This window comes from Heloderma suspectum, chromosome 7 (genome assembly GCF_057233095.1).
Source record: "Heloderma suspectum isolate Gila_16-S chromosome 7, 16-S_ref, whole genome shotgun sequence".
NCBI lineage: Eukaryota > Metazoa > Chordata > Lepidosauria > Squamata > Helodermatidae > Heloderma > Heloderma suspectum.
The window spans coordinates 46,711,654-46,737,348 of record NC_139464.1 but is presented as its reverse complement, the minus strand read 5'-3'; the positions used below and the strand labels follow the sequence as shown (position 1 = coordinate 46,737,348).

The window sequence follows — 25,695 nt, the reverse complement described above, 5'->3', positions numbered from 1 at the left end:
TGATTTTTAGTGCTAATAATACAACAGCAAGAGCCAGAAGAAATTTGAAATCCAAAAAAAAAGTGAACATCCAATTCATTTTGATCCATTAAAACCATTTGGAATTGTAACAAATGTCACAGCAATCCTATGCATGCTTAGTCAGGAATAATTCCCGCTGTTTTCAATGGGACGTACTTCTTAGGAAGCGTGTATAGGATTGCAGCTTTGCAATTTGAGGTATCAACATTTTCTGAATATTGATATTTAGTTCAAAATTAGTCAGATTCAAAGCCTGAGTTGTCTGCTTATTTCAGTCAAAAAAAGACATATTATCTTGCAAAAGCCTAATCATGGCCCAAGATAAGATCTGTCAATTTCAACCTGTGGGTCACAGATGTGGCCTAAAAGCTATCACTGAAACATAACATCCACATGACAATTCAACTTTGTAGATTTCTCAAGCAAACTGGTACTTTAGGAACAGCACAAAATATGACAATAGTTACAACAAACCCTTAAAATGATCACAATCCTGTCAAGAGATTGTCCCATAATTAAAACAGATGTCACTCACAAAAAAAAACATTTCTTGTTCAGATGCAGGTAGTTATGCCTGAAGAGTGCGACAGGGTAGACAAGAACATTTAAAACATGGCACACAAAACAGGAAATGTGACCAAGGCTTAAGACAGAATGCAGGCAGACCACTAGTTATGCTAATTCAGAATGGGGAATTGATGTTCTTGGACTCCAACTCCCATCAGTTCCAATCAGTATGACCAGTGGTCAGAGAGGATGGGAGCTGTAGTCCAACATAATCCAGAGGGCCACAGGTTCTCCACCCATTCTAATATCCATTTCTCCCCCCCCACCCCCCGAATCCTTAGTAGCCTCTGAAGAACAGGATTTGTGGTTTCTTTCTGATCAAAGTCAAGCACAAATATAGGTTGGCTCTCCTTCCTTCTAAGTTAGGTGGGGTAATTCCAATACTTACTCTGCCTCCCATATCCTTGGGAGGTTGGCACAAAACTCAGTGACTCATCACTGTTTTGTCTATTTCATTGTATGAAAATGTCTTATGCTGGTGAAATGGAAAACATATTGTGGGTTTTATGCTGGTACCATGTGCAGAAATGGAATTCCTCAGTTTGGGTCTCATTCCCAGCCATGTGTGGCTGGTAAGCTAAAGGGTATTGTTTCCTTACAGCATATATCACTGCCAAGACTATTACTCAGTGACTGTTCGGTCATGCTCTGCAGTTCCATTGAAATCAATGCACTTCTAAAAAGCTTCCATGGTCATGGAATCATTCTCTAGGAGAGAGATTCTTTTGCACTGAGGGTTACTTCACGCAATATGAAAAACACATTTGCAGCATGCTTACCATGTGGTGGGTGTGCTGCTTACGCAACTCTTTTTTCTATCTTGTGATGCAGCCCTGAGAAAAGAAACTTGGAACAGAAGAAAGATCATGTGGGTTCAATGCAAAAAGTTCTGTGACATGAGGTGTGTGATGTCCCCCGCCCCCCCAAAAACCACACACACAGTTCATTAGCAATGAAGGAATAATGTAGCCTGTCTACAAAGTCTTAAGACTCCTGTCCTCAAATAGGAGAACACTTATTGCTGCCCCGTTGCTCAGCCTGGGGTCCGTTCATTTGCATCGGTAGCCTAGGCATCACAAAGGAAATCAAGGCCCAGAAAACAGGTCTCCGAGTGACATTCAAGAGACTATGGCTATATCAGCAATAGTAACTGATGTGTCATGGATACAGAAGGGTGGCCATTTATATACATCCATGCTTAGGAATATCACCTTAGGAACTTTATGGTGCTGCCTTTGCAGAGTCTGATCTCCTTAAACAAATAGACATGGAATCTGCACACAGAAGCAGGCTTGTGTATGCAGATCCCTTTCTGGATCAGTCTGGCAGCTGCGGAAGTTTTAAAAACACACACACACATACCTGCCACTCTTACATAGATGCATGCAAGTGCTGGATCAGGGTCATATCTGCACCTAATAAACAGAAGGTTAGCTCTGTCAGGGTGATCTAATCATTGCATACAGGAGCATGCCGCTCAAGGCTGCCCCAAGACATTTTGGTGCCTGAGAAGGAATTACACATGCACATATACACAGTATAAATAAATGACAATTTGCCACCCTTTGATGGCATCCAAAAGCTGCTGCTGTAATAGAAGGGCTGGTCCTGGTGTAGTCTGTTGCCCTGGACTGGGGCAATAACCAATTTAACCATATTAGAAAATGAATGAGACTCTTCAGATGCTTAAAATGGCATATACTTAGGCAAGATCCATGGTGTAGTATACATGGTTCTACACCAGGAAAGCCATTCTGCTATTTCAGTGACCTCAGAAATGGAGGATATCTTACGTGTTCTGTATATTTGAAGCAAGACCCATGGTAATCATAGAATCGTAGAACAGTAGGATTGAAAGGGGCCTACAAGACCATCAAGTCCAACCCCCTGCTCAATGCAGGAAGCATACAGCACCTGGTATTCCCAGGTGGTCTCCCATCCAAGTACTAACCAGGCCTGACCCTACTTAGCTTCCGAGATCAGATTTTGATCCAGGTGAGGAGGCCTAGTATGATCTTTGCATGTGTATGGCCAAAGGCCTTGAGAAGAATTCCATACACTTGTACAAAACAATACTACCCACCCCCACTTTTGCACTAAAAACTAACATTACTAACATTAGCAGTATCCTCAGGCAGCCACTCACCACAAACCACACAATATGCGATGCTTAAATTCAGTAGCTGCTGAAAAATATGCCACCTATTTTCAAGTAAGATCGATTACTGGCCATGTGGTTTCACAATTCATTGTGAGCCAGTCAAGAAGACATAATGAAGGAATGAGTATCTTTCCAGCAGGATTCCATGTTCCTGCTGTATTATGCAGTTGTCAGGGACTATGGCACTGAGCGAGACAACAGAAGCAATGGAATGTCTTGATGTGTATGAGAAGGCAGCACTTGACAGATGAGGAGACTATGGAATGTAGAGAAGAACTATGTGCTATAGTATAAGGTGGCAGTGAATGCATTCCAATGTATAGGCGTGTCTCTGGTATTTGGGCAATGGTGAAATTTGGGAACTCTTTTGAAAATGGAACTATGCAGTTACCTGTGGTAACAATGTCTGTGCTACCTTGATGTGGCACATACGCACATGAGTACAGAGGAGAAGGCACATGTCCCTAGCATGGAATGCATGCAAGCAGAGCTGGAAATCACAGGACTAGTACTTCACAATGGAGCAGATGTACGTAAGACCCTGCCAACAAGGGAATAAAATCCACCCTGCAGTCAAAAATGATGCCCTAATGAAGTTCAGAGAAAATGGGGCACAGTAACACCAGCTGTGGGGATTCTCCTCATGCCATAGGTTCTAGATTCTGCCAATATTATTAGTATGCAATCTGCACACTATTAGCAATGTAGCAGGGATTACAGATGATCCCATTTTCCCACGTGGGAATGTTTTCATATGGTACTTTGACTTTCCTGTAGGGCTGATACGTTACCAAAGTGCAAACTGTGTGGATAGAGTGAATACCGACTGTATAAGTCCATACAATGGAGCTCCTGAAGAATGTATAGTAATTGGAACTGCACTGTCACAGCCTGCAGCTCAGTGGCTTTTATGGAGGATGCAGAAAGGTAGATTGTGTGTGTGTGGGGGGGATGTTTCACAGTTTTAAGTTTGGTTGTCAGAGCTAGATGGGGCACTCTTGATATGCCCACTTCAAAAGACTGCAGCAGCAGAGGATTGAAAAAGTGCAGCTTTTCTCATAACAGGATTCTGGCTCCCACAAGTATAGAGAAGTGCAGAAGACTCCATGCCTAGTAACACATTCCCCGGTTATGGAGAAGCAAGAGAAATACCTTCTCAGTAATTAATCTGCATGGATTTCTCAAGTTTTGAATTTCTGTTGGGTGTTTAGAGCCAGTGCTTGTGAGCACTGAAACACAAATGGATGCAGCCTGGCAATTAATATGCTTCACAGAATGTGTCCATCAGCATAACCGAGCTCAGTCTTGGAACTGAGAAGGGAATTCAGTCTCTGCAGTTTATTCAGGGGCAGGGGGTGCCTCACCTAAGTGATCAAAGTAATGAAATGATGCCACTACTGAGTTTGGCGAGATGGACACGGGTCCAGGAGACACGTAGTCAACATACTCAGGTCAGACTTGCAGGGAAAATATTGTCATCTTATACTCCTGGAGAAGTCTAGAGCTCATGTACAAGTGTGATTATTCTCAACAGCCCAACAGAGACTTTTATGTATAAAGGATCAAAAATTCAAAGTGATGGACAGATGCAGAAGTCTTACGGGCAGTTATTTAGAGCCAGAAACCCAGAGCTCTGAGCTTACTTTAGTCTAGAAGCCTTGCCTTAGAAATAGAAATAGAGAAATACATAACAACATTCATCTTCATTAACAGAGACCCATGTCAGCAAGGAATGAAGGTATGGTTTGACCACATCACTTGCAGCTGGAAATTGTCCTGAGCAAACCACAGTTCACACAGTAATTTGTAATTTCAAGGAGAAAATTAACTTTGCATCTTTCCAGATACTTTCACATGTCTCTGATAACAGAATACTAGACTTCAGGCACCCCAAATGCAAGGTTGTCTCGTATCATCAATGTTTTCCGAAGATCTCGTTCCATGATTGGCCTTTGTGTCCTCCACTTGTGTGCTTCCTGCAGTCCTGGCTCAAAGTAGTATATGCAAGCTCCAAACCCCACCAAGATGAGAATGGAGATCATCAGATACATTGGCACAAACCAATCCAAGAAATGAGGCATGATCTCTAGACAAAGGGAAGGCAAACACACGCAGTTGGTCTTGATAAAAATCGTTATCAAGCAGCAGAGGCTGGTGGCTCTGATGTCAGTGGGGCAGTGGCTCCACTCTGGGTTTCAGTAAGAACCAGTCAGAACTCTAAAGGAGTGGTCCAAAGTGCTGAACCCTATCTCCAAAATGGGTTTAGCACCTTGGTTAGCTCCTTTAGGGTTCTGATTGAAACCCAGAGAGGATTCACTGCCCCACTGAAATAGGAGCCACCAACCTCTACTGCTATCAAGATAGATAGACAGACACACACACACACACACACACCAGAAACTAAGCAATCCTGCACAGATTCATCTTTTGTTTGATGTCTGTCAATACGTATTACTGAAATTAATTAACTATATGCAGTTCAGAACAAAATTTAAGACTTTGTTTTTCTCCTAGTTCCTAAGCCTTGCCTAGATCTAAGCTTCCACATACACAGCTTTTATGGATGGAGGCAGCGTACACAAGGGCTGATCAACACATGGAGGTCAGATGCAAGGATAGCAGACATTATCCTGATCCTCTCTCCCTTCGCAAATGTACTCACTTCAAGAATTTCCACACAGGTTTTTTTTTATATATCAGTGCTCTCTCCTGCTTACTACCACTCTCTTTTTCCAGAATCATGACCATTTACTAATCTCCCAGCAATCACACATAACTGTAGTCAGAAGAAAGGAAGGAAACACGGCTGGGATTTTCTTTTGTTGAATAGTTTTTATTGATTTATTCACTATGCCTCCATTTTAAGGTCTTTTGTCTACTGTAATGCACTGTACTTACTTTCACTAGGGTTAGCAAAGAATAATTTGTCTATTAAGTCCAAACAATAGCTTACCTTGAAAACTGAGCTTTCTTCTCTCAGATTGCTTGTTAAGAAGTTCTTTTTTTTAAGGCTCACCAGATCCTTAGAGGAAAAATAAAAGAGTGATACATCAGAATAAACCATATCTTTCCTTTATCAATTTGCAGTATTGCAAATGTTATTTATTGACCATTTATATATTTAAAAAATCATTCCTTCCTTTCATTCCAGGGAAACCAAGTTGGCTAACAACATCCAGATAAAAGCAACAATAACATAAGAATAAAAACACAACTCCTACAGAATAAAGCAACAAATGAATAGAAACAACAACTAACAAAATCCCTTACAAAAACATAATGACCTGAATCCAAAAGCCTATTTTAAAAGCTGTATCTTTGGTGCTTGCCAAAAGGCATGCAGTGAAATAACTAAGTGGGTCTCTTTGGCAAGGGCCAAATTGCACAGTGCCAGGATCCACCACCTGGCAGACTAGGCTTTGCAGTGCAAGAACACCACCTAGGTTTATGGACCAGTGTCCCTGAGGAGTTGTGAATGGACCCCATAGGCCAATATCTGCCCACCCAAGTCTAAAAAGCTCTGGCCTCAGACCTTGGTCCTCATAGGGAGTAGCAGTGCAGATGACTAGTACCACTGTCTTTTCTGGAACTCGACCTTTGACCTAGCTCTGATTACGTCCCTGCCTGGGGTCCTCTGATCCAGTTCTGCCTCATCCAGAACTCACCCTGTTTTGAACCACACCCCTGCCTCTGGCCCCTGAGCTGGCAACCCTGTATCTCAGCATCCTGCATCTCAGCATACAACAACCTACAGCAGATCCCAAATGAGGCCTGACACTTAGGCACCATAGCCAAGAAAGCCTTGTTCCAACCTGTCATATTTCAGGCAGAGTTATAGGTAACAGGGCTTCTGTCCTTGATTGGAATGCACAGGCAGCTTCATATGGAAATAATTGGTTCCTTCATTGTGCTATATTCCCAGCCTTTGAGTGTTCCCTTCCCTCCTCTATCCCATCTCTGCTCCAACTGATAACACCTTTTCCTGAACTCTAAATTCTAAGAGCCTTTCTACATGAGTTTCCTACTGTGCACTCCTGATTGCTCACTCACAGTAGCTTACAGGTCCTTTACATGATGTCCTCATCCTCCAGGGCCTCTCCTGTGCTGTGCAACCATTACCGCAATTTTTTTTTCCTAATGAGGAAAGTCTGATATTATTTGAAAATAGCAGAATGAGAATCTTGTGTAATTGCACAATTCTGCTATATGCCAGTGCCATCTAGTGGTTGTATAATGAAACATATAGAAAGGCAGAGAAACAAAACCCCTGGAAAAAAAGCATATGTAAAGAAGCCAATCTTAATCCTACAAAGAATCTGGAAGCAGAAACCTCAATAAAGATGTGGGATAAAAGCCTCAGGTAGAAATGCCCTATTTCTCTTCTACTTTTGATACCAGCTACCCACTGAAAATAGATGAGTTTCTTCACCTTATTCCACTTCACAGTTCGATAATTTGATTCAAGCTGCATCCAGATAGCAGGTTCTGCTATGACTGACAAGTTAGTGCAGCAGTGCTAAACCTGAGGTGCAAAAGGATATACTAACAATGGCAGGGGATTGCACCACAGTCACTATTGTCAATTGCCCAGACTAGTTCTTATACCAAGGATCGCTTCCCAAGCTCCATCCTGCTAGAGGCCTCTAGGTTCTGTTTCTTAGTCCTCCTTGCTATAGTGTTCTAGAATGTTGGGAATAGATAGATTTTCCATACATGATATAGTGTATTGTAAAGTGATATAAACATTATTTAACTTTTTTTCTGGATTTGGTTAAGAGATAAACTCAGGCCGTTTATAAATTATCACCTTTGGTTAGATAATTTATAAGATAATTGTGATAACTGATCTACAATACAGTGGTATTCATCTTTGAACTCTCTCTCTAATATTTTAACAATCAGCTGAAAGTCAGTAGCATGAACATTTAATCTACAAATGCCTCCTCTTACCTTCATTTTAAAAACATATACAAGATATGCAGTAAACAATGGAAGCCATCCAATCCCAGGAAGCGAAGCTCAGGCTGGGGTATTAGGCATGTGGGGGGGAGAAACCCTCTTGCTGAGATTCATCTGACCTTTAAAATCCCCTTTATTTAGGGCTGAACTTTTTATTTAACTGGGCACAAAAATAGCCCTGTATTACATACTCTGGCAAGTTACTGAAATAACTGTGCAGGGCCAAGTGTCCTTAGACAAAACACTGGCAAATTTAAAGAACAAATGAGAAAATGGTGTACAACTACATAAAGCAGATGGAAGCAAGGAAGTTCTACAACAACTTCTGTTGACATACCCTATATGAGCAGGGAAGAGATGCCACATGACTGGGACTTTTCTTTCCCCTTAATAAAAACAAGAGAACGAGAGTGATATTACAGCTCAAGGAAGGAGTCTCTGAGAAGGTCACACAGAGACAAAGGACAAAGGTCACAGTGGCATCAGCATAATGATGACACTATATTTCAAGTCTCTGGACTATCTCCCTTCAGTGGTTCTAAAGAAAATAGAGCAGGTGGCAATATTGACTGTTGTAGAACACCATGGCAGTTATCACAGTGAAGAATAGGCATCCCCTACATTCTCTCTCCAGCTAGGCTCAAGGTAGAAAGAATAGAGCTATCCCAAGGCTATCCGACATATGCGAACTAAACTTGCCAAAACAATCTAGTAGAACCTGGAGATCTATAATGACAAACACTTCCAAGAGGGCCAGAAGAAAACCTTCCTGTCCTCCTACCCTGTCCTCCTACCCTTTCATCAGTTTCCAGATGAAAATATGACAGTCCCAATAAGAGGCCAACCCACCACATACTGTCTGCCTCAGCAAGGGTGGCCCTTACAACCCGAACCATCTTAAGATCATCCTCACGGTGCAGACACTGAAAGGGATCCAAGAAAAAGCAAAAACAATGAAGAGTGTTGTGGCACTTAAAGACTAACAAATTTATTTTGGCATAAGTTTTCATGGCCACTATCCACTTCATCAGAAGCAATTCATGCATCAGATGAAATGGACAGTGTCCATGAAAATGTATGCCAAAGTAACTTCATCAGTCCTTAACTCTTTGTTGTTTCTGCTGCAACAATGTCTGCTGGAAATTAAAGCAAAAGCAAGATGAAGGTGCTCAGGCCAGATCAAAATATCATTCTGAGTTATCTTCTATGTAAGCTCTGATGATCTTAAAGGTAGCATAAATTTTGCTACACAAAGGCTCTATCCACTCCTTTTAAATTCTGCTACTTTAATACCACAATCCTAATTACATTTACTCAGAAGTATCTCTTCTCGATCATCCCAGAGTGCAGGACACGGAATAATGGGCTCAAGTTACAGGAAGCCACATTCCGGCTGAATATCAGGAAAAACTTCCTGACTGTTAAGAGCAATATGACAATGGAGCCAATTACCTAGGGAGCTAGTGGGCTCTCCCACACTGGAGGCGTTCAAGATGAGGCTGGACAGCCATCTGTCAGGGATGCTCTGACTTGGATTCCTGCATTGAGCAGGGGGTTGGACTCGATGGCCTTGTAGGCCCCTTCCAATCCTACTACTCTATGATTCTATCACGGAGATAAATGAGACTCACTGATCTGGTTTGCATGATCACTACACCTTAAATAACCCATGGCCTGTTGCTAGGTGCTGGGTTATTTGAGAGTTGTTTCCCCCTCATATAAGCCATGCTATCCAGGTTTGGACGACACGACAAACCGCGCCTGGGCAGGTAATTAGGCAAATAGAGCCCAGAACGTGCCATGGCTTAAACAAGCTACCATGGCTTGTTTAAACTACAGTGATCATGTGAATTGGGCCACTCTCTAATAAGTTTGCTTAGATTGCAGCCACAGACTAGGCTGCACACTTACCTGGGAGTAAGTTCCACTGAACTCAATGGGACTTACTTCTGAATAGATATGTATAGGATTGCACTGCAAAAATCAACTATACTGTGTAGGGATTACTAGGGTCCAAAAGAGGGTAATTTGACTTTCTTTAAAAATCCACACACCTCACTCATCTTCTCCATTCAGCCTGTTGCATCTCTCCCTTTATTTTCAAATGGAGTCATTGAGCATGTCAGTATTGGAGCTGTGAGTCTCTTGATGCTGGTTTATGGAATGAAAAGCCACTGAAATGACTCTAGGGAACTGAAAGTAAAACTCTCTGCCTAAAACCACTGCATTTGAACAGAAATGTAATTACTGTACAACCTAATCCATTTGGACCTCCCATAAAATCATCATATTTCTATAGTATTGCAGAATACAATCCACACCCATCTTTATACTTCATTCACTGGTGTGCAGTGAATAAATAGGATGCATATTTTCCTATCTTCGCTTCTCTCACAAAGCATGTCATGCATCTTGATCACCAAAGGTTTTTAAGAAGTCTGGCTCGTTACCTGCTTTAGGCATAGGGTTTTCTTCCATGGGTTTGGTTAAACAGATGGCCCATGTGCTCCCTTCCATATCTCTGTTTCTTTGGCTCTGCATTTCACCATAGTGCCCAGATAAATGAAGCTGTACTACACACGCAGAGTACGAGCTCAGGGAAGGCCCTTAAGCACAAGAAGAAGCCACGTGCCAGAAGACGACGGTGTTCAGTTTGATTAAATACGAAGCATACAAGGGATGGATTCCCCATTGTGCTTTTGCAAAGGAGGGCCACCAGGACCATCCCAGCACAGAGCTCACGGGGATTTCTTGTCCCAAGACCTGCAAGGAGTGTCAAATAAAACCCTGCGCGCTGCGCATCTGCCCAGGAACACTATCAAGGGCGCATCACCTACCTCGATCCACACGCATGCTTGAGATGGGCCGCCGCTGCGGGGGGCTCGCCATTTGCTGCGGCCCTGAGCAGGTCGCGGACTCCGGCGGCTTGCTGCTCTTGTGATCCCCTCTCGGCTGTGCGTGTCAGATGACGGGACGAAGTGCTGCTCCACTGGAAAGCAGCCGGAGCACATCGAAGTGCCAGAGGACTCAGCAGCAAACACGGCCAGCACTGCCGTGTGAGCATGTTTGAGCGTGCAGTCGTAAATGACACATCGTCAGGCTCGCGGCTTCATCATCTGCGCCTGCCAGGACTGCTCCCCCGCAGCCCCCTCTACACGCACGCACCCCCCTCTCACACACATGGACCAGCTCTGGCTTCTTCCCATCCCGCTCCCATGCCAGTGGTCCCCCCCCCGCCCCGTTTTCACCCTCACAAAAGAGGCGAGACCTTCCCTGACCAATCAAAATGCCACAGCAGATGAGGACTATCAGCCGTTGTCATAGCAACAAGCCCAGACTGCTCTTCAGTGCACGTGGTGCAAAGAGTAAAGGAGAAGAAGGGGGGGGGGAGCGATGCTCTAAGCTCAGGAAGTCAGCTTTTGATTCAATAAATGTTTGCAAATGTAATGGTATGCCAGCATCGAGCATATTCCCTGGCCATCTTTGACTCCAGGCTTTCCCAGACACCCGTAAGCAGGCTTCTTACACGGGTATCACTTGCGAGAACAGCAACCACAGCCCATAAATCGATTGCTGCACATCCACACATCCACTGGAATCTGCATTTGAGTCTGGATGCCATCTATCTGCATTGCTTTCCTTTCAGGAGGGTGCACATTCTGGTGTGCATTCAAATGTGCATCACTATCCATATTCTAGCACAACTATGTATAAACGCCTTTTTTAAACTATGACTACAGCAGATCAGTACAATCGACCTTTAAAAAAAAGTGTTGGGCATGATCCATATCACGTACAGACACACACATATTATGGGGAGGGTAGGAGGACAGGAAATTAGCAGTGAAGATGTAACTGGGGATGGAGAACGCTGGAAAGAAAAGGGATGAGCCAGTGCAAGGGAATTTCCTCCTCTTCCATCCTTACTTATTGCAGGGTGGTAGTTAAGTGGCAGAGGGTTGTGTGAGCAGTTGCCCTGGGGTGCGAAAGAGGAGAGAGCAGGAAGGGAGGAGGAATCTTCCCTTTGCTCCTGACTTCTTGTCGTCCACATAATGTACTCCGTGTCCTCCCAGTCTGCAAAGATAAGCGAGATCTTATGCCTCAATTTTTTAAATGTAGTTTTAATTTTTTTAAAGCGCCAAGTTACACCATTTGTGTTCCATAAAATTTCTATTTGAATTTAAATACGTATTTTTGTTTGTTGAAGCTGCCTGGAGTAAGCCTGACTTTTGGTGCAGGTATTCATGGAAGTCACACCATGTCAAGGGTTAATTTACACTGATGTTCTGGCTTTACTACATCAGCATGAAGACAATTTTGTTCATTTGTCATATATATTGCCATTTTATATGGACAAATGAACAAAATTGTCTTCATGCCATTTCCCCTTCATGGATCACTGCCTTGTTGTGGCGAAGGGGCTTGCGTAACTCAGTGAAGCCATAAGCTATGCCGTGCAGGGCCACCCAAGACAGACAGGTCATGGTAGAGAGTTCTGACAAAATGTGGCCCACTGGAGAAGGAAATGGCAACTAACTCCAGTATTCTTGCCAAGAAAACCCCATGGAATGTTTCACAAGGCTAAAAGATATGACGCCGGAAGATGAGCCCCTCAGGTCGGAAGGTGTCCAATATACTACTGGGGAAGAGCAGAGGGCATTTCCAAGTAGCGCCAGAAAGAGTGAAGCGGCTGGGCCAAAGCCGAAAGGACACTCAGCTGTGGATGTGTCTGGTGGTGAAAAGAAAATCCGATGCTGTAAAGAACAATATTAACTAGGAACCTGGAATGTAAGATCAATGAATCAAGGTAAGCTGGAGGTGGTCAAACATGAGATGGCAAGATTGAACATCAACATCTTGGGAATCAGTGAACTAAAATGGACAAGCATGGGCGAATTTAATTCAGGTGACCATCATATCTACTACTGTGGGCAAGAATCCCTGAGAAGAAATGGAGTAGCACTCATAATCAACAGAAGGGTGGGAAAAGCAGTACTGGGGTACAATCTCAAAAACGATAGAATGATCTCAGTACGAATCCAAGGCAAACCATTCAACATCACAGTAATTCAAGTCTATGCCCCAACCACTGATGCCGAAGAAGCTGAGGTTGATCAGTTCTGTGAAGACCTACAACACCTAGAACTAACATCAAAAAAAGATGTCCTTTTCTATTTCTGCTTCATTGACTACACTAAAGCCTTTGTGTGGAACACAACAAACTGTGGCAAATTCTTAAAGTGATGGGAGTACCAGACCACCTTACCTGTCTCCTGAGAAACCTGTACGAGGGTCAAGAAGCAACAGTAAGAACCAGACATGGAACAACCGAGTGGTTCAAAATTGGGAAAGGAGTACGACAAGGCTGCATATTGTCACCCTGCTTATTTAACTTATATGCAGAGTACATCATGAGAAACGCCGGGTTGGATGAATCACAGGTCGGAATTAAGATTGCGGGGAGAATTATCAACAACCTCCGATATGCAGACGATACCACCCCAATGGCAGAAAGCGAAGAGGATCTCAAGAGCCTCTTGTTGAGGGTGAAAGAGGAGAGTGCAAAAGCTGGTTTGAAACTCAACATTAAAAAAACAAAGCTCATGGCATCTGGCCCCATCACTTCCTGGCATATAGAAGGGGAAGAAATGGAAGCAGTGACAGATTTTACTTTCTTGGGCTCCAAGATCACCGCAGACAGTGACTGTAGCCATGAAATTAAAAGACGCTTGCTCCTTGGGAGGAAAGCTATGGCAAACCTAGACAGCATAGTAAGAAGCAGAGACATCACCTTGCCGACAAAGGTCCGTCTAATCAAAGCTATGGTTTTCCCAGTAGGAACGTATGGCTGTGAGAGCTGGACTATAAGGAAGGCTGAGCGCCGAAGAACTGATGCTTTCGAACTGTGATGCTGGAGAAGACTCTTACGAGTCCCCTGGACTGCAAGGAGGTCAAATCAGTCCATCCTAAAGGAAATCAACCCTGAGTGCTCATTGGAAGGACAGATACTGAAGCTGAAGCTGAAATATTTTGGCCACCTAATGCGAAGAGAAAACTCTCTGGAAAAGACCCTGATGCTGGGAAAGACTGAAGGCAAAAGGAGAAGGGGACGGCAGAAGATGAGATGGCTAGATAGCATCACCGATGCAATGAATATGAACTTGAGCACACTCCGGGAGAGAGCGCAGGACAGGAAGGCCTGGCGTGCTATGGTCCATGGGGTCACGAAGAGTCGGACATGACTGAACGACTGAACAGCAACAATTGCCATTTTGGGGTACACACTCTATATAACTCTTGCTGAGAGGCACTAAATTATGTACTGCACAAACTTGTAAATGTTTGTTTCAGAGCCAATGGCACAGGTTTGAAGCAACAGATTTCTCCACCTATCCTCACATGAATTTGCAGTTGTGACTATCACAGACATCACCTTTTTTACAGAAGCAAACTGAAATAGAACAGCTCCTCCAAGACATGCATTCCATTCACTACCAGGAGATCAGCCTTTTGTTACAGAATCAAAAGTCCAAGCATCCTTATATTGCAGATCCACTGTGAGAATTGGGGTGTTGGTGCTCCCTCATGGAGTTAAGGGTAGGGTTTGAGCATGTTTGAACTGTAGTTTATTTTTACATACTGGCTTTTTGCCAAAAAGGTCCCCAAGGCAGCTCACCAAGGTTAATACAATTACAGAATGAAACAATATATTAAATACAACTTACAACAACTTTAAAATTACTGTATCTCAATAACATATGTAAAACTAAAAACATAAAACCCAAGCACATCCTTCCCCCTTCCTTAAAGCAAAAAATAGCCTCACCCGCCACACCACGCCTACTGGCAAAAGAGGGTAGGAATAACCCCTTCCCACGGCCTCACTGCCCTCTAGGCAGCCATGCTCTATAGGGCTCTCAGGTAAGGGGGCAAAGAGAAGTTCACCTTTGATGGTCATTATGCAGCAATGCCTCCAAGGCAATAACTCCTAGGCAGCAGCTCCTGATAAGGTTCCTAAGGCAGAGCTGATGGCGGGACAGAGCAAGTGGCTTGCCGGGCCAATGATGGTTTCTTGCCCAGGGGCACTTTAAAAACTAGCTTAGATGGCTTTTTACAAAAAAGAATTAGATACATTTACAGAGGACAGATCTGTCAGTGGCTATTAGCCATGGTAGGTAAATAGAACTTCCAAGTGCAGAGGAAGTATACCTCTGGATACAAGATGCTGGGGACAAATATCACAGAAATGCTGTTGCCTTCATGTCTGGTTTGTAAGCTTCCCAAAGGCATCTGGCTGTTGCAAACAGAATACTTATTTTAATCAAGCAGTTCTTTTTTTCTGTTTTTATTTTGCAACCAACTCCAGAAGAGATAAGACCCAGCTGAGAAAGGAATCAGATTGGTTCTCCCTTCTGCTCTGCTGACACTTAACTTAGCACAGGGCTTGTGCTGGCATGAGTCATCTTTCTCTCTGACCACAGATCTAGGCTCCCAAGTGGAGGAGTATGAGTCCCAGACCAGCCAAACAACACTAGAATATTGGGGGGAAACTACCCTAACCACTCCACTCCCCCACCCCCAGCTCCCAAGCAGAACTGAACTGTATGAACATGAACTCCCTGGGGGTGAGTCAAGTGACAGCAGAAGAGGGCTGAGTGAAAAGGCTCTTCCTGCATTTTGAGTAACTTTAGTTTTTGAATGGATAGGTGACAATCCTAATCAACACACATATACCCTGCCACCCAGGAAGGATCTATCACATGTTTGTATAATGAGTCTCTTTGATTGTCTCTGGCTGATTGTTTTAGATATATGTTGTTGTGTGCGCTGTTTGGTCTATGTCATTATGTGAATGGTTTTATACTTTATATAATGTATTTTAATGTTTTTATTTTTTTTATTTTTGTGAACTGCCCAGAGAGCTTCAGCTATGGGGCAGTATAGAAATATAATAAATGAAATGATATGCTTAACCTTCGCATCAGCCACCCTTGCTGGGTTCACATGGCACAATAAGCCACAGCAACAGCCCACTGCAGCTTGAATATTCAAAAGGGTAGCTGGTACACACCGCAACCCTCTGTGGCTTAAATAAGACATGGTGGGCTGTGGTGATCATGCAAACCCAGTTACTGTCTAGATCATGGCAATGCACTAATTTATTTACTGCATTTGTGTACCACCTTTCTACCATGACTTTCAAAGCCATTTTCAATTTAAAACACTAAAAACAAACAAAGGTTACAAAAGACAATATTAATCAAAAGCAGAGTTGGATCAGGCTATTGCTTGTCACTTCAGGACTTTAGAATGTGCATGCCAGCGAGTGCCAGGTGCCATTTGCCTAATTACCCACTTGGGCACAGTTTGTCATGTCATCTGAACCCAGGCAGCATGGCCTGTTTGAGGACAAAACAACCCTCAAATAACCCATGGCCTGTAGCTGGGTTATTTGAGAATTGTTTCCCCCTCAAAAAAGTGGTGCCCAGGTGAGTAATTAGGCAAACGGCCCCCTAAGAACTGTCAAGGTGCCTTGTTTAAGCTGCAGTGATTATGCAAACCAGGTCAGTGTGATTAAATGGCAAAGAAATGCAAGAAGTAATCTGTGATAATTCAATTAACACTTTATGCAAAATAAGCACAGTGATCATTCACAACAGCAGCACTTGGTGATAAAAGAATCATCTTAGTATTTCTAAGGAAATTAACACAACCATTGTCTCTATTCAAGCAGTTCTAACTAGGTGCTGAGGGTTTCTTAAGTATGTTATTTGATAGTGAAGATGAGAGCCAGCTATCGCTTCTTAGACATTTACATCCTAACTGGAGAACAAATTATATCCATTCTGTTTAACTCAAGTGACATAGAAAGAAAAAATTTAAAATCTCTATTTTTTATTTATATCAGGCATAAGTCTGCATGGAAGTATTGACAGATTCAGCAAGCAAACAAAACTCAAAATTAATTTCAAATGTTAATGGAATAGTACACTGCTGGAACAGTTTTTTTCCATTTAAAATTACAAGATACACTTGCAAAGATAGCCGATAGGAACAGATTAGCCACAGAACCATCAAATATAAAGCAAAATGTAAAAATATTAATATGAGTCTTTAAAATAACAGAACACAGGGAAACAGCAAATCATCTGAACAATTCTAGGCTCTCAGGCACGATGGAGCTTCTTAAGACACAAAACAACTGGAGAGCAGAGCATATGATGAAGCTTTTCCCAAAGCAGGAGCAACAGAGCATGGGTGTATCTTACACAAACATCCCTGTTTAAGTAATCCTATCTCGCTTCCTCAGGTTCAGTTTCTCATTAAGGTGGAGGGATGTCTTCATGTTGCTGGGTGCACACAGAAAAGTCAGATGCAGTGAGAGGTTCATGCTACTCCAGTCTTCTTGGGTGCCCCATGTGAAATGAGAATGGCAGTGCTCTTCATTTGGTGGGCCCTTTTTTAGTTTCTGGACCTCAACAAGAGATCTTACTTTGCAATCTGTTAGTGCCAGCTGTGGTCTTGTCTGGGTATCACAAATTCTGGGCCAAGACCTATGTGTAGTATTGGGAAATACATTAAAATGAGTGAGGAGTATACTTGGAGCTGTGACCTAGATTGCAAAATGACATCAGTTCGGCCTGTAGCTCTCTTCATTTATATAAAGAGAATAAAGATGTGAGAAATGGGAGTTAAAGATAAGAATAATAATTTTATTTTCTCAGCTTGGCCTTGCATCTTTTCTTATACTCTCAAATCTTCAGAATGTAACATTTCTGCTAACTTCTCACTCCATTTTCAAATAGCAAACTTTTAACACTTTGTTTTCGTTCTCAGACTTTTACAATGTGCCAATTTTGGATTCATTCTCATAAGATCTAACTGAATCTGACAGGAAACATAAATATTTATAGATTTCTTCTGCTTCACCTGTAATTGGTCCAGTGCAGGCAATAAGCAAAGCTGTCAGCCTTTGTTAGGATTTTTTTTTTTTTAATGATGTCAGACTACATTAACACAAACACCCCCTGTGTTGCCTGTGCCTTACAGTGCATAGAAAGAAGACAGCACAGGATAAGGTGGAAAAACAAAGTTACTGTCCACAATACTATGCATATTTTATGTTAGACCATGACATCATCCTGGAGCCTTTTCTGCATTCCTCAGTATAACGGACTATTATTAACAAAAACATTCAAGCTGAAAAAGAACAAACTGCTCTTATGTTCTCCAAGAGTCAAACTGTTGGTGTATTGAGCTATGCTGACAAGCATCAAAGGATGCAGCAAACAAACTAGATTTGTTTGTCCTTGAAACCATAGAAGGTTGATTGGTCTTGAAGCCAGTATTTAGTTCCTCAGCTTTGTGCTCATTAACTATTAGCACCTGCTTATCACGTTTTGCTACTACATAAACAATAATAGTAATTAGACCTAGCAAACAGGGGGAAAGAATGGCTCCAAAGAAAAAAATGGGAGCTTACAAGAGCGAATGATTGTGCCCTCAGAGCAGTACTATATAATAGATATCAAACTTTAAATATGGAAAGAAAAAGCTAGGGAATTGAAGACTCTATCAAAACTCATTCTCCCTTCTGTGCAGTTCTTTCAGCCTAATCCTAGCCTTGTTTGTAAGTACATTTAGGATTGGAGGTACATGAATCCAATTCATGAATCCATGAATTCAGCATCTGAATTTGGAAACCTTCAGCAGAAATGAGACCTAAATTTTCCCTAAGGTCAGTTGGCTTACTGGGCAGTGTTAAGAGTGTTTGTGTCCTACCATAGTGTTACCATATTCCAGTATCCAAAATCAGGGCAAAAAATTGGCTTAATATGTGGTCTATGCAAATATTATCTAGAAACATTTCAATCTGGCTTCATGCCTGGTTTTGGAACTGTCACCTTGGTTGATCATTTACACTGAGAACAAGACAAGGGGAGTATATCCCTGTTGGTCCTGCTGGAATGTTTGGTGGCATTTGATACCAATCAACCACATTATCCTTCTGGACCACCTAGTGAAGATGGATTTGAGAGGAACCATTTTACAATGGTTTGTCCTTCCTTGGGAGTTGGTTTCAGCAGGTGGTGCTAGAGGAATCCTGCTCAAGGCTTTGGCTGCTGGTTTCTGGCACCCTACAGGGATTAATCTTGTCCCCTATGCTATTCCACATCTACATGAAACCAAGGTTGTCCTTGGATTTGTAGAGCATTGTGGCCAATATATGGATGACATACAACTCTACTTCTTTTCTTCTAATACCAAAGAAGCTGTTGAAATTTTGAATTGGTACGTGGAAACAGTAATGAGTTGGCTGTGAGCTAATAAACCGAGCCTTAATCCAGGCAAGACAGATGTGCTCAGGGGAGGCTGGTGGCTCCCATTTCAGTGGGGCAAAGATTCCATTCTGGGTTTTAGTTACAACCAGTCAGATGTCGAAAGGAGCTATCCAAGGCACTGGACCCTATGGACTTCTGACTGGTTGTAACTAAAACTCAGAATGGAATCTTTGCCCCATTGAATTGGAGCCACCAGCCTCCCCTGTATGTGCTCCTGGTCAGGAAAGAAATGAACGTGGGACAGGCATTCAACCTGTTTGGATTGGGTAGTATGCCCCTTGAAGAATCTGGTTCACAGTTTGGGGTGCTCAGATGGCAGGTGCCAGCTGTAGCTAGAAGTGCCTTTTGGTGTGACAACTGCACCCATTCCTGATAAAATGAGACCTGGCCACCGTGACACATGCCTTAGTTACATCTAGATTGGATTACTGCATGTAGAGCAATGTGCTCTCTACAGGACTTACCTTTGAAGAGTTTTTGGAAAATTCATTTGGCCCAGAACATGGTAGCAAGGATGTTGGAAACGAAGGATGTTGGGGGATTTGCTCATGGGATTACATCACATGTCCTCTGCAACAGCTGCACTGGTTACCCATCTGTTTTCAGGGTGAATTCAAAGTATTGATTACCTTTGAAATCCTAAAGAACTTGGGTCCAAGATACATCAGGGACCACCTCCTCCTCTGTCAGCCTGCCTGTGCCCTAAGATCTGGTGACAGGACCTTCTCCATGTCCCAACTATGGAGACCCAGTTGATGGGGATAAGATAAAGAGCATTCTCAGTAGTCGCACTCAAACTATAGAATTGTTTACCCTATGAGACTGGGTTGGCCCTCTCTCTTGCAGAGCTCCACCAGATGGGTTTTATTCCAGCAGTCCTTTAACAGATAGATAATTTGCTACCCAATATCTTTGCCATCTGCTGAACCTGCCTATTCCATCATATCATTTTTATGGAATGTTATTGAAATTGGTCTCAACTACTATAAACTGCCCTGAGTGGTGTATAACCACAAGAATGGCAGGATATAAAACCTTATATAAACAAACATGCAGCTTAAATGGGGAGAAGGTGCTTGATTTTTACTTTTTGTAAGTTACCAGGAATTAGGAAAGAGAAAAAGTAGAATATTTTCCCCCTCTACTATGTTAACAAGGCAAGTGCAAATCAGCAGTTCTTAATTTCCCCTTTAAGATGTTAAATATAGCAAACGAATTAGGTCAACGCACTGCTGGGGTCTTGGGGGGGGGGGGTCTTATAGTTTCATGAATGGTCCTAACCTTAACTTAACAATGAATTAAAACAAAATGGTGATGCTATTTTGAAATATTTTTATTCAGTCCTAATTCAAGAGGCTGAACTTCTACAAATGCGTTTAGCCCATGAGAAAAGTAGGGTGGGGGGGGCCTCTCAGGATGCCCATTTAAGCAGCTGGGTGGAAGAGGTAGGTTCATCAGGCGTCGCTCGTCGCCCCCCACAGATGCGCGCGCTCCCTCAGCGGAGAAGCCTCTCGGACGTTCTCCCGAGGCGGGCGCTCCCGCGGGCTTTATAGCCCCAGACCCTCCCCGCCGTCACGCTCACGCGTGAAGCAATGACATCACCCGGCACGTGCAGCTGCCAACGGTCACCCTTCCGCCGCTCGCGCCCTACATACAGCAGGGGGAATGGGGGGGGGGGAGGAAGAGGAGCAGCAGCTGCGCACGCAGCTGTTCGAAAACGAAAACGCCGCGCTTGTTCACACGCGTTTCTCGACGCGACATTCGCGTTCACTCTTTTGACGTAAACAACGCAACTACAAAAATAAGCTATTTTACGGCAGCGGGCCCGCGCACAAAGCTCCTCACGCTGCTCTCCCCGCCGCGAGCCATAAGGGCACTGACAACCCAGCTCCACAAAGCGCCTCCTTGGGTTTGTACAGGCCACGCCCAGTGGCCGCCTTAGACCGTCTATCGCGGCGGCGCTGATTCACGTCACGATGACGCGAGGTTAGCGGCAGTTTGAATCGGAGAACGCGTTTTCTAGTGCGTGGCGATGTCGTCGTTAACCGCTTTCGGCAAGCTCCCGACGCTTAACTCCGCCACCATTTTGGTATGTTTTGGCGAGCAGAAAAGCAGCAGCGCGAATGGGTAATTTCTCTGCCCCTCTCCCGCCTCTTGGTTCCGAGGCTCTTGGCGCTGTGGCGATTTTGAGCGAGAAGCGCCGGCCCCCGCCTCGACCAATCAACGCGACGCCTGTAGTAGCTGAGCCCGCCGTCTGGCTCTTCTAATTGGTAGTTCTGTTTCTTGGCGCTCTCCCATTGGTTGTAGGTTTGCCTTAGTGTACGCGGCTGCTTTCCCTAACAAAGCTGCGCAGCTTCGGATCAACCCTGCAACCGCTTTCGGTGTACGGCAGCCTCTCCCAGTCTGGTGCCCTCCAGATGCCTTGGACTACAAGTTCCAGGATTCCTGGCCATGGTGGCTAGGGCTGATGGGACTTGAAGTCCAAAACATTTGTGCGGGCACCAAGTGGGGAAGGCTGGTGCAGGGCTTCGACCTTGAATAATGATGGTTTCCGCCCTCATCTCCGTGAGTGCTCTTATGCATTTCCAGCTAGGAGAAAGGCTCCAGTGGCACTTGTACCTGCTATGCAGCTTTGAGCGCATGCATTTCTTGCAGAACCAGTGCCTGCTATAACTAGTGATAAGAAGCTGTATCTGCTCACACTCCATCTTCCAGGTAAACATTAAAAGTACAACAGCCCCTTCACTGCTGAACGGTGTAACTTTAGACGAGGCGGCCAGCGGCGGACGTAGCAACTGGACCTGATAAAGGATCAGCAAGGGTAGGGGGAGCTAAATAGTACCAGGTTGGAATAGGTAACTGTTTTTTCAGCTATTGGCCTAATCTTTTCTTTTTTTAATAGTTGGTGGGGACAAATGATATTTTGCAGCAGCAGCTAGCAGAGACGATTCTTAAGGAAAAACAAGATTTAAAAATAAATATGTAAGTACTGAAAAACAGATTTAAATTTATCTCAACTTAAATTTGAAAGCTGAACTGTGAAAGACACTGGTTTTAGATCCCATATCTGTTTTGTAGAATTCTATGGAATGCTGTTCTGAAGTAATTAATGTCTTGTTTTACGAGACTGTTATGTTCTGGGATAAAGTGTTCTAAAATTAAGGAAATCCAACTGTTTAATGGCCCTTGCTATACTGAGCTTTTGGATATATTCACACGTGTCCATTTTTTTGAGCCCACATTTTCTTGGCTGAGACCGGGCAGTGGTAAATCAAGATCTGGTTCAGACATCACAACTTCCCAGGGTTGTTGTAAACCCTGGATAGTCATGAATAAGCAAGATAACTCCTGCTGAGCTTTAAAAAACTCCTCCGGGACACTTTGCCCTTGGCTTGTGCAGCATGATGTTGAAATGCAGAACTCCGGATTGTTATGGGAGATATAACCCAATCTCCCCTGACAATCTGCACTTCTGCATTTGGACATCACGGAGATGTCCATGCATTGTTCCACTCCACCCGGCTGCAGTGGCAGTAATCAGGCGGCAAGAACCCTGCTTCTCTTACAACAGCCCAGGATTTAAAAAAAGAAAACCTGGATTGTTGTGATGTCCAAACCAGGCCACTTTTCTATTAAGAAAGTGGATGGGGCCACTCTAAAAGCAAAGAACTACATAGACTTTCATAGCTCTAATAGTGCTGTTGCGTTGTTCAGTAAGTGTGGAACAACTGCACCCATTCCTAGGCAGGGGTAGTGTGGCCATTGTGATCCACACATTGGTAACCTCGAGATAGAGCACATTACAGTAATCCTCTGTGGAGCTGCCCTTAAGGTTGGTTCGGAAGCTGCAGCTGTTGCAAAATGCAGCAGGTAGGTTACTGACTGGGGTGCCTTGCCACATACATATTATACCTGTACTAAAGGGTCTACACTGGCTACGAGTCTGCTACCGAGCTAGGTTTTAGGTGTTGGTATTAGTATATGAAGTCTTATATAACTCAGGACCAGGTTTCCTCAAGGAACGTCTCCCCCCATACCAACCTCCCAGACCACTATGATCTTTATGGGAGGCCCTGTTGTCCATGCCACAGCCTACAGACCTGTTTGCTTTGGCATTGAGCAATGAGGTAATGTTGTACCAGCCTCATGATATTATTGTGTGTGTGTGTAGTTTTTATTTGTTTTTGTTCTTTTGTAAACAGCTTCAGAATGTGTTTAAATGATAAGTGGTGTATTGCTAATAAGTAAAATAATAATAAATACTTCAGACTTTAGATCAAGTGTGGGAAACGTGTGGCCCTCCAGATGCTGTTGGACTACAGCTTCCATCATCCTTGACCACTGGCCATGTTGGCTGGAGCTAATGGGGGTTGGAGTCCAACAGCATCTGGACAGCTACTGGTTCCCCCACCCCTGCTTTCGATATTATTTAAAACTAGCAGTGAGGCTTGATTTCTGGTACATTCAGTTTTGTGTTCTATTAAATAATGTTTGCCATGTATCTGTTTGAAATGGTCTAGTTGAATGTATCTGTGTTAAGATTTTCTGTTGTCCTGTTCCCATAAAGCTTCTTTAGGTTAAATTTATCAGTTTCCTAGCATTGACTAAAATGCACCTTGTTTTTCTCAGCCACTTGACAACCTCTCTCCCTTTACCTGCGGAGAGAGATCACATTCGACCTCGGATTGATCTGATTGTCTTTATGATTAACATTCAAAGCAAATACAGGTATGTGCTGAAAGGATAGGTGTGAGGAAAGGTGTTTTTTTTTTTTAAGTTAATGCCATTGTGGATGTGGGAAACCCAAGTTCAGGTGCCTGCATAGCTATGAAGCCCATGGAATAGTCCTGAGCAACTTACTATCTTTCCAATTAAGCTAACTTACTTTATGTGTGAGGATATAATGAGATCATCCTTTTTTAATCCACTCTCATTGCTTTGGAGTAAAGGTGGGATTAATGTAATGAATAATGGCCTGGTAACCTGACTGTGCTATGGCACCTACATTCTCAGAGAGATCAAAAGACAATAAACCATATAAGCACAAAAATGCCTGACCATCTTGCATTACTCTTGTACCACACTTCCTAAATTGTTCTTGTAACTGGGAGCTAAAATACCTCTTGTGATGAATGCTGACATTTTGATCCCCGGATTTGGAATTGAAAGACTTCAGAAGTTTGTACTATTCAGGGCTGTTTTGATTTACACCTATACATGTGCAAGTAAATCATTCCCACAGCTGTACCAGTGTACTCCAGCCTCAACGTACCAGTTGCTTGTATTTGAATAGTTAAACATTATGGATCAGGAAGTGCCTTACCAACGCAATTTGTTTTGACACTTGGGAATTTGAATGACGTCTGAAAAGAACAATCTCTTCCAGGTATTAACTGAGATGAAATGAATTATTCTATTTATTGATTTGATTTATTTCCTGCCTTTCTACCAAGAATGGCACTGAAGGTGGAAATTTTTAATCAGGATATAGAAAAGAGCCTTTGGGCTTTAGTTTTTAGCTCCCATTGAATTGGCTGGATTTGTGACTCCTAATTTCATAATAAATTTGCACACATGCTCACTGAGCAGATCCTGATCCTTGCTTTATTTTTACAATTTTTGATAGACCTTGCCACTTTAGAAGAAGTACAAGATAAATATATTAACTCCCAGAAGCCTCATCCCAGGTTCTGACTAAGCCATTCACTTTGTTTTCTTTTACTTGGCCTTCCACCAGTTTCAAGGATATTGAAGCATCATTGGTGCATGTAGATGCCAACTTTTTCCTTGGAAAAGTTTGCTTTCTGGCTATGGGTGGTACGTATGAAATAACTTTCATGTTTCAAACTTTATATTTCAAATGTTTTTCACTAGTTAATGCCTTTAAAACATCATAAAAGCAACTTTACTCTGCAGCTAGTGCATCATCTCAAATATAGCAGAATTCCACTTGAATTCTGCTGTTGATCAGGTGTCTTCCTCCCCAATACTCCAGCTGCATAACCTTGTGTATTCCTGCTTAGTTTGTTGGAGACTAACTTATTACAGGAGAAATAAATGGTTACAAAATCGTGCATTGATACTATCTGGATCTGCTGTGTTAAATAAAGATGAGAAATTCTAAATTGTGCTGGTCTATTTCCACTTGAGGTTGGGTGTTGAACAAAAGTCTTAGAAAATGTTGCTTTTCTATTGAGGGTTTAAAAACCACACACACGTAAAATTATAGGTTTTGGAATGCACTCTGAAAATAAAGATAAATAGAGCAAAAGATATAAACCAACATAGAGGTAAATAAAGCTAAAGATATAAACCAAAAGAAATGTGTCGTATGGTGTGTGGGGGGGTGAGAATTGGAGAGCTGAAATGTCTTCCTTTTCTGCTTTTGTTTTTTACAGCTGGTAGAATGAATCAAATCAGCGTGGATATGAATGCTATCTTGAAGTTGGCAGATCGTTACTGTAGCCCTGTTCTATTCTGCGAGCTAGAAGTAAGAGTCCTTGATTTTATTTCATTTGTTTTTACTGTACATAGCTTACTGTATTGGGTCAGCAAATCTTTCTTGAAAACCAGTAGTGGTGTGTACCAGTGTGGGGAGAAACAATAATTGAAATACAGAATTAAAGCCATTAAAATCAGATGATG

The 25,695-nt window shown here is 42.9% G+C and overlaps 2 protein-coding genes and 1 long non-coding RNA gene across 7 annotated transcripts in view; 1 reads left to right on the top strand and 2 right to left on the bottom strand.

Moving 5' to 3' along the window:
- Positions 1-4,623: 4,623 nt before the first annotated feature.
- On the bottom strand, positions 4,624-4,830 carry SMIM45 (small integral membrane protein 45). The gene has a single exon (XM_084811763.1). It carries the CDS (start codon positions 4,828-4,830, stop codon positions 4,624-4,626), a length of 207 nt encoding a protein of 68 aa, XP_084667889.1.
- Positions 4,831-16,318: 11,488 nt separating this feature from the next.
- On the bottom strand, positions 16,319-21,246 carry LOC146339696 (uncharacterized). 2 transcript variants are annotated; one of them, XR_014784321.1, is made up of 3 exons: positions 20,896-21,246; positions 19,515-19,646; positions 16,319-17,262 (listed from the first exon to the last, which is right to left on the bottom strand). It is a non-coding gene; the product is annotated as an uncharacterized LOC146339696 (long non-coding RNA). The 2 variants fall into 2 exon arrangements; XR_014784322.1 differs by having other exon boundaries at positions 20,866-21,197.
- Positions 21,019-25,695, top strand: part of CENPM (centromere protein M) — a 39,668-nt gene continuing 34,991 nt past the window's right edge. For all 4 annotated transcript variants that reach the window (XM_084810010.1, XM_084810011.1, XM_084810009.1 and 1 more), the window contains exons 1-5: positions 21,019-21,139; positions 21,953-22,032; positions 23,680-23,778; positions 24,788-24,867; positions 25,449-25,540. In XM_084810010.1, the coding sequence (XP_084666136.1) occupies positions 21,083-21,139; positions 21,953-22,032; positions 23,680-23,778; positions 24,788-24,867; positions 25,449-25,540 (408 nt within the window). In that variant the 5' untranslated portion in view covers positions 21,019-21,082. The remainder of the gene's footprint in view (positions 21,140-21,952; positions 22,033-23,679; positions 23,779-24,787; positions 24,868-25,448; positions 25,541-25,695) is intronic.